The following is a 19,892-nucleotide window of genomic DNA, read 5'->3' on the forward strand; positions in this document are numbered from 1 at the left end:
CAGTGTATTTTAAATGCTTTCAAACGTTTGCTTGATTTAACAAAATGATTGTCTTGAAGGTGGGGCGGGGGGGGAGAAGAAATCTGGTCTCTTAATCCTTCCTGCTATATTTGTATTCAATTGTTTAGGGAGGGGTTTGCTGCATGTTGGTTCTGTGCTGAGAAAGCGAGTCCCAAATCTCAGTTGTAATGGAGAGGCTATAACAGTGATGGCGAACCTTTTTGAGGCCGAGTGCCCAAATTGCAACCCAAAACCCACTTATTTATCGCAAAGTGCCAACGTGGCAATTTAACCTGAATACTGAGGTTTTAGTTTAGAAAAAAAGGTTGGCTCCGAGGCGTATGTTACTCGGGAGTAAGCTTGGTGGTAGTCAGTGACTTTGCTTTGAAGCAACTGTGCAACTCTTCCAATGGGTGAATCACGACCCTAGGAGGGTTTACTCAGAAGCAAGCCCTATTGCCGAGCTTACTCCCAGGTAAAGGATCGTGCTTTAGTTCTTCGCATGAAAATCAGTGGGGTTTAACAGCGCTTGACAGGGTTACCTACACTCTTTCCCCAAAACTAGGTCTTAGGTTTAATGCTAATAATCGAGCCCAGCGGCCCAGGCCAGCCTAGATGTGTGTGTGGGGGGCTCTGTTTGCGCGTGCCCACAGAGAGGACTCTGAGTGCCACCTCTGGCACCCGTGCCATAGGTTCGCCACCACTGGGCTATAAGATGGGGCAAACAACCCCAGCAACTTCCCTGCAACAGGATGACTTCCAGGCACTTTGTAATTCTCTGTCTTGGTATAATGATTCACTGCTGGAGGGCGGTAACTGGGGATTTGCCCTACGCTTAGTCACAAATGTGCAAAGCAGCTCTTAATTTCCAGGAACGGAGAAAAGGATTGTGGGAAAGACGGGTGCTACAGTCACAGAACTCCACTTTGGCCAGTCATAGCAGGGATAAGGCACATAATCCGAAATGATTCTCTGTGGAACATGCAAGACCATTTCTGCACACTGGAGTTACCCCTGCTTTTCTTGGGAGTCGATCCACAATCATTAGAGTCGGTTTGGGCAGGGTTCTTCCACACATCTGCCTCCCTGTGCATTTTTACCGTTGGAAGTCAGTTTATTTTCTTCGGCACATGGCTTAAATAATGAGGATTTTCAAAGGAGGGTGCTGTTGTCGACAGGATCACTGGTGGTGTCAGAGTACTCCCCCCTTTTTATTAAAGGCCCCCAAATAGCAATATAACGCTACAGCGTTTCAATAGCTTAAGCAGGTTCTCGAAATGCCCAGCTTTCACTTTTTTAAAGAAGTAAGTCTCTAAGCTAGGACTTTCTCTCATGGAGATATAAAGTAAAAGGCCTATTTCTGTGAGGGTTGGAGCTAGACTTAAAAAAAGAGAAAGAAAGCCAGGAATTCAGAGAACTAAAGCTATCGTTGTAGCTCTCTGGCATCGTAACATGACTTTGGGCCCTTTAAAAAAAATTGAAATCACTCGTGAGGTTTAATGATGCCAGCAGCCCAGTCATTGAAAAGCAGGCTGGACAAAGCAAATTGATAGATTAGAAGAACTACGTGCTAGGAAAGAGCTGGCTCCAAATCAGGTTCCATGACAATATCTCGATAAAAGTGGTCACAGAAGAAAGTGTGTGTGTGTGTGTGTGAAAATTAAAAGCACAAAAAAGCATGTGGAAATCAGGGAATTAACCAAAACAGTACAGAGCTCGGGGGGGATGCATAAAAGCCCACAGACTTCAACAAGGAGCTGTTTTTAGGAGAATTCTTGAAAAGTGCTGCTTTTTCTAGTTTTCCTTTGCTAGGTGATCCAGCTCTGCACACTGCTCCAGACCATCACACTTGCCTCAGTAGTACATAGAACGATTACACAGCAGTTAGAAAAACCAGGGTAGAAATCACTGTCCCTATAAAGGTGGCCAGTGGGATCTTTTCTATCCTGAGGACTTCTACAAAGTTGTTTTGAATCGCAGTGCCACAACTTCAGCAAACCACAATGTCTTAGTTAAAACACAAGAAACCCAGGTCAAGATTCCGACTATCCATTTCTACTGTGAAACGTGTCATTTCCCTAGGGCAGGGCTCAGAGACTGAAGACAGAGACAGCTGCATCTGATGACTTTTATTGAAAATCGATTTTGTTTTTTTAAAAAATCCACCAACAATTATTTTTAAGGCAGAAGTATTACATAATAGCAAACAATCAGTTATGTGATCCAACGGCTGGAAGAAGGAGTATTGTAGAATCTGATTTTTTCCAGAGGAAGGGTTGAAGTAGAAGCTCCCTGGCATGGCCTTGCCAGTGGTGGCCCACTGCCACCATTTTTCATGGGCTGGTGGCAGTCCCAAATCCCTTCTCTGGTTACTTAAGTAACCAATATAAACCTTGCAGTGAGTTCAGTCCACATGCCTAACAGATTCCAGCCTTGACCCTATCCCTCCCCTCAGCAAAACATGAAGGCTTCATCCACCCTAAGTAGTTCCTTAAGACTTCAAGAGGGCTTCTGACTTGCCAAGTAGAATGGAAGAGTGCAGACCCAACAGCATACAAACTCAGTTACATATCTCAAGTGGTGATAAACTTCCGATGAACTAGTACAATGAACTGTGTAGCCATTTAGAAGCATATTCTATTTCCCCCCTCATCTGATGGGAAGAAGAACTGAAAGCAGTAGATTGGGCACAGTTATTCAACAGCAGGACAGCTGCTCGTGTATTCCAGCTGGCACATCAAACATTCGCTAGTCCTGAATTCTCAGTAAAAGAAAAGTTTGGATTTTATACCCCACCTTTCTCTCCTGTAAGGAGACTCAAGGTGGCTTACAAGCTCCTTTCCCTTCCTCTCCCCACAACGGACACCTTGTGAGGGAGGTGGGGCTGAGAGAGTTCCGAAGAACTGTGACTAGCCCAAGGTCACCCAGCAGGAATGTAGGAGTGTGGAAACACATCCGGTTCACCAGGTAAGCCTCTGCCACTCAGGTGGAGGAGTGGGGAATCAAACCCGGTTCCCCAGATTAGAATCCACCTGCTGTTAACCACTACAGCATGCTGGCTCTCTAAATGGGGGAAGCAGAGCACAGAATGGCCTTCATAAATACAAAACGCTCCACTACAATCAACATTCATGATTGCCGCTCATCTTGCCCCTGCAGAGATATCTTCTTGAAAGCTCCACTTTGCCCTTTGGAAAACTCCCTCTGGAAATACTTTAACCAGGAACTTCAGCAAGAAGTCTGAAGATCATAAACATGTACTATACTGCCCAGTTTCTATTAGAATCCCAGGTGCAAATGATAAGAGGTGTTGGCCTTGCAGTTTTGTTCACCTAAAACAAGAACCCCTGTGAGATCTGCATCCCCTCCACCCTTCGCTCAATCCTTCAAACGCACAATTCTGTGATATTACCAAGGCGGTATCTGCAAATCATACAGAAACTCTTGCATTTAACATTTCACCTTCTTCACGTGATTTTCAATTGCATCTTCAATGATAGTTTCATCTTCATCAATGTTGATCTTGACCTTCTTGCCCTTTAAGTCATAGATATCTTCTGGGGGATATCCTTTGGGTTCAGCCACCTTGACTGTTAGCATGTCCAGGGTCAGTGTGGTGCCTTTGGGGATCCTTACTTTGGCAACAACAGATTTTCCCAACTACAGAAAGACAAATGGGATCAACAAGTCATGGGCTTGTAAACCTGTGGTATGTGCTGCATAAAAGATGGGGCAGTAGTATCGTTGCAGGAAGAGGTCTGTGTTTGGTATACAGGCAAGACTGTACTTCCGACTGCTTCTCTTATACTATGTTGCTACTTGCTTAGGGGGTCTAGGTACAATACCATACCTAAAGCAGGTCTGCAGAAGCAATGTACTGTCCAATAGAGTGGCAATATCTAGTCGTTTATACTTCTGTACAACTCCCAAAGAGATGGCGACACCATGTTAGGTCAATGATCAAAGTTGCGTCAGCCAACTTTGATCACTGAAGAGCCACAACTATGTCAAAGTTCAGAACAAGAGATCAAAGAGTCAGCGTAAGAGAGACCACTTGCACAATTGAAAATATACAGGTCTTTACGTTATTGATCTTTTTAACATGCTGATTAAGCTCTAAGGCTTCTGTAGCCCAAACGCTGCATTACTTTCAAGTTTCTGCACTACTTTCAATTTAGTAACAATCACCTGGAATGAGATGTGTGGTTTGATTTAAATATAACCTGCTAATTGACAGAAGTAGTAACTAATGTTGTTTAATTGGTTGAGAGCCTCAACAAAACTGCAGTTGATTTATCCGCCAGTCCAGCTAATAACAAGATTATGGGTTAGATCCATCTGCTTGTACCACTGCTAGAAAAGGGAGGACCTTTGACCATCCAAAACAGCTGCTATGCTGGGGATCATGCATCCCACACTGACAAATGCAATACAGGACACAGACTGTAGTGAGAAGACAGGGGGGCAGGGTGGAGAATAGCTGGATCCAACCCTATATACATTAGCAAGCATATGCTAGATGACAACCCCAGTTGCCTTGTAGTGATCTTGGCATGCAAAGGCCATTAACCAAGACAGAAGCAGAACTTGCTCTGTGATAGGTGGTTTTGGAAACAACTCAGGAATAGTTACCTTTTCATTGCACGCTATTTCACAGGACAAGAGCTGCTTGCTGGGAGACCCCATGGCCTTCTCCACCATCCGGATACTTTTCACCAGTTCTGCCAACTCGTTTGGCTCCAGAGATGCTTGATGGTCACTTCCTTTCCATGTCTTGTCCAGTGTGATGTGACGCTCCAATACTTTGGCCCCCATAGCAACTGCTGCAACAGAAATGGCTATCCCAGTCTCATGACCAGAATAGCCAATTGGAATATCTGGGAATGCAGATCTGTATGCCTAGGGGGAAGGAAAACCTAATGTAAAAGTTGCTTGCATACGCCATTTTTAAGGTAACAGGAAACAGTATACTTGTGTTATACCGTGTTTCCCCGAAAATAAGACAGTGCCTTATATTAATTTTTGCTCCCAAAGACACGCTATGTCTTATTTTCAGGGGATGTCTTATTTTTCCGCTCCACAACTGCATGCTCTGGTGTTCTGTTTCGACGGGCATGCTTCCAAACAAAAACTTTGCTACGTCTTACTTTCGGGGGATGCTTTATATTTAGCACTTCAGCAAAACCTCTACTATGTCTTATTCTCAGGAGATGTCTTATTTTCGGGGAAACAAGGTAACAAACAAGTTGCCTGTGACATAATCCAGCAGGTTTTAAGGGCGCTTAAGGCCTAAATATCAGCAGGCTTAAGGCCTAAATATCAGCAGGCTTAAGGCCTAAATATCAACAGGCTTAAGCAGTGCTCAACTGGGACCTTGGAGTGCAGCTGAAGAAGAGTGGTTTTTGTATCCCACTTTGACTCCCAGCATGATGCTGGCAGGGGATGATGGTAACTGTAGTCCATAACATCTGGAGGGCCGTGAGTTTGACACCTATGCTATAAGGTGTCTCAAAGAGGCTTACAATGACTTTCCCTTTCCTTCCCCACAACAAACACCTTGTTAGGTAGGTGGGGCTGAGGGAGTTCTGTGACTGGCCCAAGGTCACCCAGCAGGCCTCATGTGAAGGAATGGGGAAACAAACCCAGTTCACCAGATTGGAGTCCGTCGCTCTTAACTGCTACACCACACAGGCTGTAGGTAATACTCAGTGGTCCTTCACATGTTATTGTGCTAAGTGGCATCAAAATCTAGAGGAGGCATCTAAGGACAAGGGCCGGACTGCTGCTGGTATTGTCCATCCCACCCCATTCACTGACCGCTATGACACGAAGGTTGACGTCTTCGGGCTGAAGAGGGTACGCGCTGGTGCACTGTAGGAAGCAGAAGTTTGGGTTGATGGGCTTCACCAGCTGGTAGACTTGCTTCATTGTGTTCATTGACTGCATCCCACTAGAAATCACCATTGGACGACCTGGGAGGCAAAATCAGAGACTCTTTTCGAGTTTTGCTTGGCTCTGCAGTGTTCTCCAATTGCATCAGGCCAATGACTGATCAAAACACCAATTCACCTCTACCAACCAGTTCAGACATAGTAAAAAATGCTATAATTCCAGCTGATACCTGAACACCCTGCTCAACTAGAAGACGGGCTTTTCGTTACTCTGACAAACAACTCACACTGCCCTTTGCAGTCTGAACCCTGCTTACCTGAAAAGTGAATTTCCATGCCCCCCCCCCCCAAATCTCTCAGATGATCAGCAGTGGCGAAATCCTTTTGCTATAATTAAGTTCTATGAAGGGCCTTAGTAGGACCCTCTCCACGGTGACTCCAAGCCTTAGGAATTTATTTGACAGGCAGGCCTAGGTTTCTTTTAAAAACTTTTTAAAATGCAGAATTTGTATAGTCAGGAGCTTATTTTCTATTGTGTTATGGTTTCAAGGACTCGAAGAGTTGCCAGTTTAATTAAGAGCAAATGTTTCAGTTTGCCTGTCAATATTGTAAAACACCCCAAATTCGGCTAAAATTTAGTAGGATTAAAATACCCAGGGCGCTTGCAAATGCAAACCCACCCCACCCCTTTCTGCTGTTTCATGGAACCCAAATGCTTCCCAATCCCAGTGAACCTGAACATATTTCAGAGTCCAAACTGTCTGCAAACATTACTTCAAAGTGGATGGCAGCCAAAGCCAACATGTAGCCTTTACAAGGAGGAGCAAGAGCAGCTTCCTTATCTCCTTTTTATCCTTCCAAGAACCCTGTTAGGTAGATTAGGCTGCTCAAGTATTGAACTGGAGCAAGGCTACCCAACAAAGTTCCCTTGCCAGAGTGGAATTTAAAACATATGAAAAAAAATTTGGGGTAGGGGGAAGACCCAACCTGACAAACAAGCTAGGAACCAACAAGGCTAGGAACCAAGAAGAAAAGAAATTATATAATCAGCATTTGTTGTACAGTCCACACCAATGTGAACTTTAAAAACACTCTCATTAAAAACTGAATGAAAAAACAGTCATATAGATCACGTAAATGCTCACATGTAGCACATAACACAAGGACCTAACACGTTTTGACCAAAACCGGTCTTCCTCAGATGTCAAACAATTACAAGCAGTACAATTCTAACAAAACTGCCGGAAAATTCTTACTCCAGCCTGGAAGGCTGCACATGACTCCTGTAAATGGGAAGAATTAAAGTATAAGAAGTTAAGGCTCATGACGCTACACTGGATCTCTCCACTACCACTCCATGATGTCTACCAGAACACCAGCATCAAACACATTTGACATTTCTCCCTACCCCATTATTGGTAACTTCAGTGTGGGCTGTTGAAAAAGGAACGCAGAAGGCTGAGACATCACAACATAAGACACGTGATGTGTGATGGAAGAGTAGAGGATGGAGATATTGCAACTCATACAATTCCTTTTTTTAAGCACACAGCCACAAACGTGCTTTTTACCCAGGCATATAAGTGAGAACTTCCATCACTTAAAGCTGCTTCTAGCTTGAAGACTGTCTTACAGATAACTTTGAAAGCAGAATGCATTGCTTTCATGCCCTGGGTTTTTTTAAAAAAAAAAACAGTTTGCTCAAAATACTTAATAACTCTTATGATGTTTTAATCATGTTGTATAGTTTTTATTCACAGGAAGAAAGCTGATTAATTTGAAATGTAGTATTGGCCACTTTTGCCAACCCACAGACACACATACACCCCAAAAAACCCCAAGAGGGTCCGAGATCAAATTGAGGCCAGCCTCTCCCTAGAAACTAAAATGACCAAACGGAGGCGATTGGTCACAATATGAGAAGACAAGAATCACTGGAAAAGACTAAGAAAAGCTAAAGACGGCAAGAAAAGAGGAAGATCCAGCATGAGATGAATTGACTCTATTAAGGAAGCCACTGGCCTGATTTGCAAAACCTGAGCGAGACTGTTAGCGATTGGCCGTTTTAGATTTTATTTTATTTATTTGTTCCACTTATATACCGCCCTCCCCCGAGGGGCTCAGGGCGGTTTGTCTGTAATTCTTAGGGTTGCTATAAGTCGGAAGCAACTTGACAGCACTTAGCGTACACATGGTTTTTATTTTGTTATCTGCCTCACCAAGTTCTCTAGAGAGACAGTGAATACGTTTCCTAACTAAACACGTGATTCCTCGGGGGGGGGGGGGGTTACCATGCCAATCAAACCACTTCTCCCTAGATCAACCAGAGATGCAAACATCTCACTGCCCTTCTTCATGGCGCCTCAGACAAACATCCTTACCTTTTTTTGCTGTCTTTTCCAAGTAGGGGAAATTGTTTGTGTCTCCTGATCCTACTTTAAAAAATGGAACATCCAGCTCATGCAGAAATTCCACAGCCATCTATGGAGAGACATGATTTTTAAAACCTTCACAATGACACCCATGTCCCATGCATCTAAAAAGATCTCCAACTGGACTAATGGTTTTCCTTCCACGCATTACAATGACCCATACCCTAAAGCAGGGCTCTTTTGCCCCTCTACAGTGGCTCACCATGACCCATTCCACTGCCCCTCAGCTGACTGGCCCACCCGCCCTTGCAACTTCAGAACTCGGGAGGGAGTCAGCCCTGTTGCAGCTGATGACGCTGGGCCAAGGAGGCAGTATGTGCCAGAATATTTGGCATCTTCCTGTACGTTCTTTCAGGAGTAAGATAGCTGCAACATTTGGTTTGTTTCTGTTAATGCAGGGCAAGTGAGTTGTTAATGGGTTGATTGGGGGTCACCTTCATTGTCTGGATATGATGGTGTACCTTTGTATGCTCCTCCATACCTCTACCTCATTCTCTCCTTTCTCCTTATGCTGCATTATTGATGCCGTTTTTCTTGTTTGATTATTGTGTAAGCTTCTTTGCTCGCTTGTGCATTTTGCACACGACTATTTTTTTGTCATGTCCTCTTTCGTCAAATATATTTTGTAGTCTAACTTTTTATGTACTCAGAATCTTATTGAGGGATAATTCCTTTTTATATAACTCTGTTGCGTTTTACTCTGTTAAAGAACTGGGGCGTTTCAGTTCTTCTGTCAGTATAAACCAGGAAGCATTCCCTGGCCCAATGGACAGGCAACCGCCCACGCAGCTGGCCGGGCCCAACAGTAGGGAGGAGACAGTGGCTCAGTAGGAGAGCATCTGTTCGGCATTCAGAAGGCCCCCTCAGGCACCTTCAGCTAAAAAAGATCAGGACGGAGTTTATGTGAAAGACCTCCACCTGAAATCCTGGATAGCCAATACGGACCCTGATGGACCAAAGGTCTAATTTGTTATAGGGAAGCTTCATACATACATGTGTCCAAAGAAAATGGTTTGCACCGATGCACATTTGGAGCTACAGAACATAAATCCCAGACCTAAATTATGGTATTCACACAAGAGCAAGACCAGATAAGCACACATCCATGCTCTAATGAACCTGCAGGGGATGCAGGTGTCAATGGTGAGAAGGAGGAGATTCCAAAAGTCACCCTCTTGCACTCAGGAGCTCAGAAACTCCCATGTCTGGCTCTCACTGGACAATTCAGTCCCACTCCAAGGCAGTTTCAGCAAGTCAGAACTTACGGGAAACAACGATGGTGACCCCACTAGTAAGGAAGCAGGTGCTCTCTCTGGGGCTCCAGTGGCCAGACTAGGGCTGTACGCTCTCAAATATACTCAGAAATGCCATCTCCTCAACAGAGAATCACCTCACCTCACAAGCAGCGCCCTCTTTTCAAACACCATCCCAACCTGCTTCGCACTCACCTCGTCCATGCCCGAGGCTGTGAAAAAAATGCCAATCTCCTTGGCGTAGCGCTGCAGCTCCCTGTACTGGTCGTGGCTGAACTCCAGGTGGCGCTTATGCTCTCCGTACGTTTGCCCCCATGAGTGCTTGGACGTGTAGGGCCTCGCCAAGGCTCTCTTGTTGAACTTGTGCTCCAGTTCGCTCTTCTGGAACTTGGCACAATCTGCGCCAGACTCCTGTCAAGACACAACCGTTGCCCGTGGCTAAGGCCAGAGAACAGACCACCGCAAACCTTGTGCCTGTACGAGCACCCAGCTTGACAGGTGCTCAGTATTGTATTTAATTGATTTTAATTGTTTTTATGGGAGTGTTGTATTTTAAAAGTTTAACTGATTGTTCAGTTTTTATGCTGTAACCCACCCTGAGCCCTGCAGGAAAGCGCAGGATATAAATTAAATTTAAAAATACACAAAATAGGCAGCTGGCCTGGTCCATTGCTGAAACCAAAATGCATAGAACATGTTTCATTCAATTTAACCAAAATAACACAAGTGTGCAAGCTGCTGAGTTCTCCAGAAGTCTTCATCAGGTCTCTACACCATGCCCTAGATTAGAAGAACATCCCTTTTAACATCCTCCTACTGAAGAGTTCTGGAAACCTTGAAAACCTGCATGCTATATTGTTACTTAGATTGAATAAAAGGTATTGTAAAGATGTTAGTTCAGCCAGTTGAGGCGCAGCGGTTGAGCAAATTGTATGCTTCTGCATTAGAATATAATCCTGAACAAATATGAGAACTATCATTCATTCTTATGCACTGCCTTAGTCAGAGGCATTATTTTGTGCGTTATTGAACATTTAATACAAGAACATTAATGCCACAGTGTATTTTTACTTTCAAATGGATGGGAGGAGCAGGGCTAGGTAGGCACTACGATCCAGGTGGAGCATTCTACAAAGAATGTAGGCACTACGATCCAGGTGGAGCATTCTACAAAGAATGTCTGGCATACTTTGTTCTGAGGCGGAGGATTACACAAGCTACTAACATCTTTGTGTGAAACACAATATAGCTTTTGACACTCCCACTGAATGTACCACACCAAGGCGAGCAACAAAGTCCTGTAACACCTTAAAGATGTTGTGGGCCAAGCTTTTGCCGGCCAGAGCCCAAGTCATTAGAGCGAGGCATCATCCAGAATATCCAGGCACAGAAACAAGAGGCAGTGTCCGATACTGATGCTCCTTCCAGAGTATCTCATGCAACCCAACTGATAAATTGGTTTCAGCAGTGGATCCAAACTCTTTCACTCATATACCCCCTGGCTACCCATTTCCCTAAAACTGTACTCCCCATATGAGCAAACCCATAATGTAATTTTTTCCAAGTATCCACAAAAGCTTAGGAGCATACCCCTGGGGGTAGGTTAGGAACCACTGACTTAAAGCAATCAATGATACCAGACATTGAACTTGGAGCCCAGACTCCCTTATTTATTACAATTATCCAAGGCAAAGCACTTGGAGTGTCAGGTTAAAATCTGCAAGATGCAGGTTCAAGTCCGGTTGAAACTCACCAGGGTCCAATCGCAGTCTAGTTTCCCTAACAACTCATCGAAAGGATCAAACGAGGAGGGGAAATCGACTTCGGCAAAGAAGTGGGCCAAAAATATAGCTTAAAAATGTAAGTAAAACCACAAGTGTTGGTGGGAATAAAAACACACTGGGCCAGCCACGAGGGGCTGCACATTTTAATTATGGGGAAGGAATGTGGAGGCCGAAGGGACTGGGCTTCCCAACGCGCCCCCAAAGCCCCATGAATGAGCTTGGGGCACAGTTGGATGCCGAGGGATCGAGCCCCACCCCGAACTCGAACCCACAGCTCGCCGAGATCCATCCCAGAACAAAAGAAAATTCAAGGCCGACCTCCCCCACCGGCCTCCGCCACACCCACCTTGGCCACGCGGATCATCCGCTTGGCGATCTCCAGGTCTCCCTGGTGGTTCTGCCCAATCTCGGCGATAATAAAGCAGGGCTGGTCTCCGCCGATCACCCGGCCCGGACATAATTCAAACTCTAACGGCATCGCGGGCGACAGTTAACTGATCGACAGAGGTGGGGGAGTGAGCAGGAAGAAGCCGGGAATGACCGGAAACGGCGACCAAACTCCCCAACGGACACCCAAGTCGAACGCTTTCCTCTTCGCGCATGCGCAAGAGCCCAGCCCCGACGCTTTCTTGTGGCACTTCGGTCATTCTCCCGGCCCCCCTACCCACTGTTGGAGCCGGCGGCGCGGTTTGGCCAATCAAAGGGAGGCCGGTGAAAAGAGGTGGCCAATCAGCGCCCGACCTGTCGCAATGTTCCAAGCCGGTAGATGGCGCACGTGTTCTAAGCGCAGCTCCGGGGCACCAGGAAAGAGAAGGAGGAAATCCGCCCTCCGGGTCGGGTAGTGCAGCTTTGCTAGGGCTGGGCTCGGCTGGCGGGCGCCCAGACTGGTTTTACTTCTTGAGGCGTCATTTGCCGAACGTGGCATGGAATTTGTGTGCGCCTGTTGTGAGAGAAAGAAGTGGAAAGTCAACAAAAGCTTTTACTTCCTGGTGTTTCATTCAATCATTTTTCCTCAGCGGGGAGCCAAAACGGCATACATCATTCCCCTTTTTCTCTATTTGTCCTTACGATGACCCTTTGAGCAGTGGTGGGATTCAAATAATTTAACAACTGGTTGTTTACAAGCACCATTTTAATAACCACTCTGCGGAAGTGGTGCGAACCTGCTGAACCCCACCACTGCCTGTGAAGTAGGTTATACTGAGAGAGTATGACTTGCCCTAGGTAACCCAGAGAGGTTGCATGGCATGAGCAGAGATTGGAACTCACATGTTAGTCCGATACTCTTAACCAGGGGTCCCCAAACTTTTTAAACAGGGGGCCAGTTCACTGTCCCTCAGACTGTTGGAGGTCCGGACTAAAAAAAACTATGAACAAATTCCTATGCACAAATGATTGTAAAATGTTTGATTTCACCTTTCAGCCTTTCTGTCATGGTCTATTTTTAGAACAGTGACCAAAGTATGTCAAGTACAGGGTGGGCTCCAAATATTGTTGGGGAGGCTGTGGAATACCTTCCCCTGTAAAAAAAAAAAGCAGAACTTTCCCAATGAAACATTCCATCTAACTCAGGATCAGGTATCTTCCTGGGTTCTTTCCTCCCTAGCAGCCAGCCAGTGATTCGCCAACCTGGCTGATGCCAATGGGAGTGAGGCGGAACAGAAAGCCTGAGAGCAACACATGGAGTAGCTGAGAGGGAAGGGCAGAGCAGGCGTTGCCACATGTAAGGTTTCCAACTCTGGGTCAGAAAATTCATGGAGATTAGGGGGTGCCATCATGTAACTGCAATCAACAGCCGTTGGGGCCGGTTCCTCCTCTCCCTCGAGCCCCCACTGCACATGAATGGAGCCATTGCCGCCATGCCTGGCGGGCCGGATAAATGCCTTCAGGGGGCCACATGTGGCCCCCGGGCCGTAGTTTGGGGACCCCTGCTCTTAACAACTACATCACACAGAAGAAATGTGCTTGCTCTGAGATAAAGGGAGCATTGCAGATCCTGTAGATAGAGAAACCTGTGACACATTAACAAAATGGTGTTCCAGCAAAGCTTTTGTGGTCTAGGTTTTACTTCCTCAAAGGTAATGGCTAATATCCAACAAAGAAGAAGACAGTAGTCCACCAAAGTTTATGCTACGTTGGCCATTATGGTCACCAGAAAAATTCCAGAGGGGCTTATGGCCTCGGAGAGGACCTCATCTCCTGAGCCTGCACACCTGAGACTGCCCAGCTGTAGGTGGGAAGCCCAACCAAGCACAAGCAATGGCTGGGCAGAGGGCAGCCACTGCTTCTACTCAGCCCATTTTGTGAAAATGGGGTTGCCCACTCTGGATTGGGAAATACCTGGAGATTTTGGGGGGGTGGAGCCTGAGGAGGATGGGGGCGTGGGGAGGGACTTCAGCGGGATATAATGTCATGCAGTCTACATCTTTCTAGATGAACTGATCTCTGTCGCCTGGAAGTCAGTTGTAATAGTGAGTCACCGCCTGGAGGTTTGGCCCCTATGTGAAAACCACAGGCTGTGTGGTGGCTGCAGCCAAGCAGGGTACATAGTGCCAACCAGTAGGTCCAGCCAAGGTAGTTGTCTGGTTGCTATAATACAAGTGTGACTTAGAGCTGCCAACTTCCAGGCGGGGTCTGGAGATCTCCTGGAATTACAACTGTTGTCTTGACTTCAATTCTCCAGGAAAAAATGGCTGCTTTGGAGGGTAGACCCTGGCATTATACCTCCCCAAATCTCCAGGAATTTCTCAGTCCAAAACCCCCTGGTAGGTTCATATGTGAATGGTCAGTGGGACAAGGGAAGGAAATGGCTGGTGTGTGGGCAGGGTCGTAGGTTGGTTGTTAAATTATTTGAATTCCACCGTTGGAACCAGTTGTTAAATTATTTGAATCCCACCACTGGTTTGGATGTATTTATAACGGAGGTATCAATAAAAAAAATTCACATCTGAACACAGGAAAATCTTGAACCAATCAAAAACAGTGCTAGAAATAAATTCTGCTAACAAGAAACTTAAGAAAAATAATGCCTTGGGCTATAAAAAAATTATAAGGTTATTAAAACCAGTGATATGGATTGCCCTCAGCCATAGCACAGTGCAATTAAAAGAATGTTCATGCTACCAAATTAAAATCTTCAGCTGGTGCTCCGAAGAACTGCTTGATGGAAAACCATGAGGTTAACTCTCCAGCTGCTATTGTATCTCATACTTCTCTGCCAGTAGGCTGTGATCTGTCAGATATGGATTGCAGAAAGTAATAAACCTGGGACTTAAATTCACCTCCAAAGCAGCTAATGTTGGACAAGAAACTTGTGTGCAAAAATGGGACAGGTCTGTTTGTGTAAAAACTTTGTCAAAAAGGAAATTGGGGTAGGGGTAGCCTGACATGCAGGGAAGAGCAAAGCTCACACCAAACACCCTGTGAGGTGGGTGGGGCTGAGAGAGCTCCGAAAAGCTGTGACTAGCCCAAGGTCACCCAGCTGGCGTGTGTGGGAGTGCACAGGCTAATCTGAATTCCCCAGATAAGCCTCCAGAACTCAAATGGCAGAGCTGGGAATCAAACCCGGTTCCTCCAGATCAGCTTTCTCCTCTGTAGGACTGGGTTTGTCTCCACATACCTTTCCCTCTGACATAAGATCTGACATAAGATCTGGTTGCCCTTAGGTCCCCCCTCACAGCAGATGTATAATGGGTTGCAGTTGGGATCAAGTAACCCGTTTTCCTGTTTTTGCATTCACATGCACCTGCACAGGCAGCAATTGGAGTCCATGGAAACAATATGGGTTGCTGTTTTCACATGGAGACACGGTTATTTTTTAAAATTTACTTCCCACTGGTTGCTAGCTACGCAGGCATGCACAAATGGTCCCCGGCAGCCACAATATGACCATCTGCACCTGCATAGCTACGCAGATGTAAGCCATGAAATTTAAAAAAAGGAAAATAAATGTCTCCTGCCCAGCTGTTTGCTCACGAGCGGCTGCAACCTGGGGATTTTTGAAAAGATTTGCTAATAGCTCAATTCTCCTGAAAACAGTTTTGGGAAAATAATACAGGGCAGACTCATTTTAGGGGTGGGATCTGTCTGAAGTCCCGCCCCCATGGTTTTTTTTACCATCCTACTCCCATGTTTATTGGCCCGTGTGGAACTGTCTTTGCGCCCTTTCCACACATGCAGATTAATGCACTTTCAATCCACTTTCACAATTGTTTGAAAGTGGATTTTGCTATTCCGCACAGTAAAATCCAGCTGCAAAGTGCATTGAAAGTGAATTGAAAGTGCATTATTATACATGTGTGGAAGGGGCATATAGGAGCAAACATAGCATTACCCCTGGTCTGTTGACCATCCTCTTTACAGGACATCCTGTGATATTACCCATATTCTGTTTTGTGCATAGACATGTTGCCCTGGATAGACTTTGAGCTTGGAAGGCAAATGTTAAATCCAGTTAGTAATTGCCCTATCATTAAGCGGGACATTACTGTGACAAGAAAATGAGAACATCTGGGGCATGAATCAGCCACAAAATCCATCTCTCCGCCTCCCACAGGATTCTGGTTTTGCCTGCACTGCGTTTCTGGAAGTTGAAACTCTATACAGTTTTCTTCTTACACAGAGAAAGGTGAAGGGAAACAAGGTGGTTCCGAAAAGGAGAGAAATACTGTGCCTGTATATGCTTATTTGGGAGTCGCTTAACCTCAGACTTCAGCAGGGGACTTGACTAGAGGGTTCAAGAGATAGATGGGATCAAGGCACTGGGCATCCTTTCTCTACTGCTCTGACATGATCCCTTTGATGTGTAGATTGCTCCTCTCAAGGAAATCTCCCCCTCCACTCATGCACACACTCTTCTCCACCTTGCAGCTATGAGGGCAGGACAGAGGTTCTGTGTCTCTCGCCATCCTAGTTAGACTAGATTAAGAAACTGTGTCCACTCTAACCTATCCAGAAATGAAGTCCCTACAATAAATGTAGTATATTTTAATAGACAAAGGCCCTTTCCCCACTTCAAAAGTGAAAGTGGAGGGGACCCCTGCTCCGTGTTCGGCGCACGGTTTCAAAAAGGTGTACTTCCGACCAGGATCCGAAATGACGCGCGCTGAGGGGTGGGAGGAGCGGCAGAATCAGGGTGACTGCGTTGTTGCTGCGTTGTCACTGCTGGTGTAGTGGGGAGTGCTGCAGGACCCCGGGGTATTTGCCGTGAGGAGCGCACATCTAATGGTGGGTGGGGAATCGACCAAAGGCAACTGAGTTATTCTTGTTTCTTGCACTTACAGAGATTAGATGAGGCTCTGCTGCGTACACTAAAGCTTTTATATACTCCGGTAAAATTATTGGATCTAGAATCTAACTGGTTCTTGAGGGAGCAAGATTTTTTAATCCAACATGGGATGCACTTCCAAGTAAACAGATCAGATTGGGCTGCAGGTGATCTTGTATATTTAAAATGTCTGATCATCACGCTCAAGAAGTTGGAGTTCTTTTCCTTCAAAAAATGGGTAAAGTATTGGGAGCTTTGGAGTTCAATAAAGCATGATTAGTAACAGGAAATCTCCACCCTGAGAGGAGGGCTTGGGCAATCACAAAATGGTGGCCATGTGGATTGGGCCAATCATAGAACATTAGGAAGTTTCAACTGAAGCATCCTTCTGTGGTGGAGGTTTCCAATGAATGCCAATGGATTGCAGACAAAGGCAATGCCTCTGTAGTTCCATCAGTACCATGAATCTATCAATACTTAGCTCCAAACAATGCTTCTTTCTTTTTTGTACCATGTCAACCTATGGTTTGACTCCCACAACTGGAGGAATAATTGGAAAGTACTCTTAACACATGTCATTGGGCATTGTGACCTGGCAGCTGCGTTTGATGACCTCACTCCAAGGCACGCAGAGTGAAGTCTTCAACAGCTGAGCAAAAAGCCCTCTATGCTGATTTCTTCTTCCCCAATTCCAGACCAGACTCAGTTACGAAAATGAGAATGCAGTTCACAGAAAAGAACCACAACAGCTTCATGATGCAGGCCCTGAACAAACAAAGAAAGGACAAGGAGTTCTGCGATGTGGCTCTCAGCGTGGACCAGAATATCTTCTATGCCCACCTCAATGTCTTAGCAGCTGTCTCCTCCCATATAAGGAATCTGATAGCCAGCAATGACATGAAGACCGATGATGAACTCTTTATCATCATTGATGCCAAGTTCTTGAGCTCTAGCTTGGTAGAGGAGCTGTTGGACTATTTCTACACTGGGAAAATTCTCATTTCTGAGAAGAACGTTGAAGAATTGCTGAAAGGAGCCAAGTATTTCAATTCCCAGACTCTCAGAAGCCATTGTTCTGACTACCTCCTCAGGTCCCTCAGGAAGGACAACAGCCTTTATTACATGTTCTTGGCTACCACGTATGACCTGAAAGAGGTGGGGAATGCTGCTTATGATGGCGTGCGAGACAACTTCCACTACTGGGCCAGCCCAGAGGGCGTAGGGGACATGATGTGTTGCCCTCCTCCCATCTTCAGCAAGCTCCTGAAGGACGAGAACCTTCATGTGAAAAACGAGGACCAGGTCTTTGTGACTCTCCTTCAGTGGGTGAAGCACAAACTGCCTGAAAGGGAGAAGTATTTTAAGAAGTATTTCGCCTACATCCATTTAACCGCTGTCTCCAACAAGGCCCTGCTTTCCGCTTGCCGGGAAGTGTTGGTTTTTCAAGACCACGCCGGTCCCTTGTCCCACATAGAGAGTGTTTTGAGTGACCGTAAACATGGAAATCCTCAAGGCTTGTTGCTCTACCAAAGGAAAGGGGCACTGGTGGACTCTGTGGTGATTTTAGGGGGACAAAAAGAGCATGGTAAGTTCAGCAACACCGTGTTTGCCTACATCATCGACGAGAACATCTGGCTGAAGCTGACAGAGATGCCGTACAAAGCTGCTGCTCTCAGCGCAACAGCTTTAGGGAAGTATATTTACGTCTGTGGAGGAACCACGGAGCAGATCTCTGGCCTGAAGACAGCCTGGAAATATGATATGGACACCAACTCCTGGATCAAACTTCCTGATCTGCCAACAGGTCTGGTCTTCCACACCATGGTGACTTGTGGAGGAGCAGTGTACTCCGTCGGGGGAAGTACAGCGCCAAGGAAGTATATTTCAAGCATCTTCAAGTACGACGAAGGGAAGGAAAAATGGATTCTGGCTGGGAAGATGAGCATTCCGATGGATGCAACCGCACTGATCACCAAGGAAGACAAGGCTATTTACATTGTTACAGGGAGATGCCTCGTGAATGGCCAGTTCTCTCGAATAGGTGTGGTGGATTGTTTTGACATTCAGACCAGAAATGTGGTGCAATACATCACGTTTCCCATCCAGTTCACTCATAAGCCGCTGCTGTCCTTTCCCCAAGAGAACGTCTTGAGGATCCAAAGCCACAAGGAGAGCTTGGACATCGACCTGCAGAAAATTAAAACCACCAAATTGACTAATCATATACCGCTGTTGCCAAATAGCTACAACTTGGATCTCTCTCACGCGGTGTGCTCTGTCGGGAAGGACAAGGTTTTTGTGTGCGGCGGACTCATCTGTCCCGGCAACAAACGGCCGGTGGAGTATTCCATTAATCGACAAGCATACATGTTAGATCAAAGCACCCAGGAATGGAAGTTGCTCACGGATCCTCCCGAAGCCTTGGATTGTCCTGCTTGTTGTATGGCTAAGTTGCCTTGCAAGATTCTCCAAAAAACTGTAGTTAGTTAAAGAGGAAAAAAAAAACCCAACCCCCCCCCAAAACAGAATTTCTAGCAATAAAGAATGACTGGATTGTAGATCAAAGGTAAACACAAGATTCCTTCTCTTGTTCTCTTTATCCATGTAGACGTATTCAGGTAGTATACTTAGGATGGGACATCTGCTCTGTAAGAACCATTTGGACAAGGATACAAAGATGTCATCATGTAACGTACATGTAATTAACATGCTAAGTTACACACTTTTTTCAAAACGGTAGACAAAGAGTTAAATACCAGTTTATTCAGAGGCTTAGCAAGGGCAGCAGGTCAGGCAGAATGATGTTATTGCAATTTTTTGATCCCTAGGCCTGCACCCTGGCATTTAAAAAGTACATTCATAGCCACTGAATGCTACTATGGTATCAGGAGTGGCACTGTACCCTCAAAATAAGCCTTGGATCCCCCTAAATCAAACAACCTTGGAGACAGGAGGCTCTGCCCTATGAGGAGAATAGGGCTGTTGTGAGAAGAACACAGAGATGGAAAGCACACTGTTGACAATGGCTTCAGGTCCCCAATGGGAGAAAAGTGGGATATAAATATCTAATACAGAAATACAGTGTGGTGTAGCGCTTAAGAGCCGGAGGACTCTAATGGGGAGAACTTAGGTGTGATTCCCCTCTCCTCCACGTGAGCAGCAGACTCTTATCTGGTGAACTGGATTTGTTTCCCCACATCTCTACATGAAGCCTGTTGGGCCAGTTACAGCTCTCTCACCCCGCACCAACCTCACAAGGTGGTGCC

General features: G+C 45.7%; 2 protein-coding genes across 2 annotated transcripts; one reads left to right on the forward strand and one right to left on the reverse strand.

The window, feature by feature from the left end:
• Nucleotides 1-2,941: 2,941 nt before the first annotated feature.
• NANS (N-acetylneuraminate synthase) lies at nucleotides 2,942-11,971 on the reverse strand. The gene is made up of 6 exons (XM_048504603.1): nucleotides 11,707-11,971; nucleotides 9,772-9,987; nucleotides 8,273-8,372; nucleotides 5,818-5,972; nucleotides 4,633-4,899; nucleotides 2,942-3,660 (listed from the first exon to the last, which is right to left on the reverse strand). The coding sequence occupies exons 1-6, from the start codon at nucleotides 11,836-11,838 to the stop codon at nucleotides 3,451-3,453; spliced, it is 1,080 nt and encodes a 359-aa protein (XP_048360560.1). The 5' UTR covers nucleotides 11,839-11,971; the 3' UTR covers nucleotides 2,942-3,450.
• A 5,266-nt stretch (nucleotides 11,972-17,237) lies between these two features.
• On the forward strand, nucleotides 17,238-19,116 carry CCIN (calicin). The gene has a single exon (XM_048504643.1). It carries the CDS (start codon nucleotides 17,341-17,343, stop codon nucleotides 19,114-19,116), a length of 1,776 nt encoding a protein of 591 aa, XP_048360600.1. The 5' UTR covers nucleotides 17,238-17,340.
• Nucleotides 19,117-19,892: the final 776 nt, after the last annotated feature.

The sequence above is a fragment of the Sphaerodactylus townsendi genome, linkage group LG07 (genome assembly GCF_021028975.2).
Source record: "Sphaerodactylus townsendi isolate TG3544 linkage group LG07, MPM_Stown_v2.3, whole genome shotgun sequence".
NCBI lineage: Eukaryota > Metazoa > Chordata > Lepidosauria > Squamata > Sphaerodactylidae > Sphaerodactylus > Sphaerodactylus townsendi.

What these genes read in the sequence shown, in the direction of transcription:
- NANS (XM_048504603.1), bottom strand. Translation starts at nt 11,838, where the DNA reads ATGCCGTTAGAGTTTGAATTATGTCCGGGCCGGGTGATCGGCGGAGAC. An exon ending in GGATGATCCGCGTGGCCAAG is followed by an intron (nt 9,988 to 11,706) that starts GTGGGTGTGGCG and finishes GTGTCTTGACAG; the next exon opens with GAGTCTGGCGCAGATTGTGC. An exon ending in AAATAGCGTGCAATGAAAAG is followed by an intron (nt 3,661 to 4,632) that starts GTAACTATTCCT and finishes GTCTTTCTGTAG; the next exon opens with TTGGGAAAATCTGTTGTTGC.
- CCIN (XM_048504643.1), top strand. Translation starts at nt 17,341, where the DNA reads ATGAGAATGCAGTTCACAGAAAAGAACCACAACAGCTTCATGATGCAG.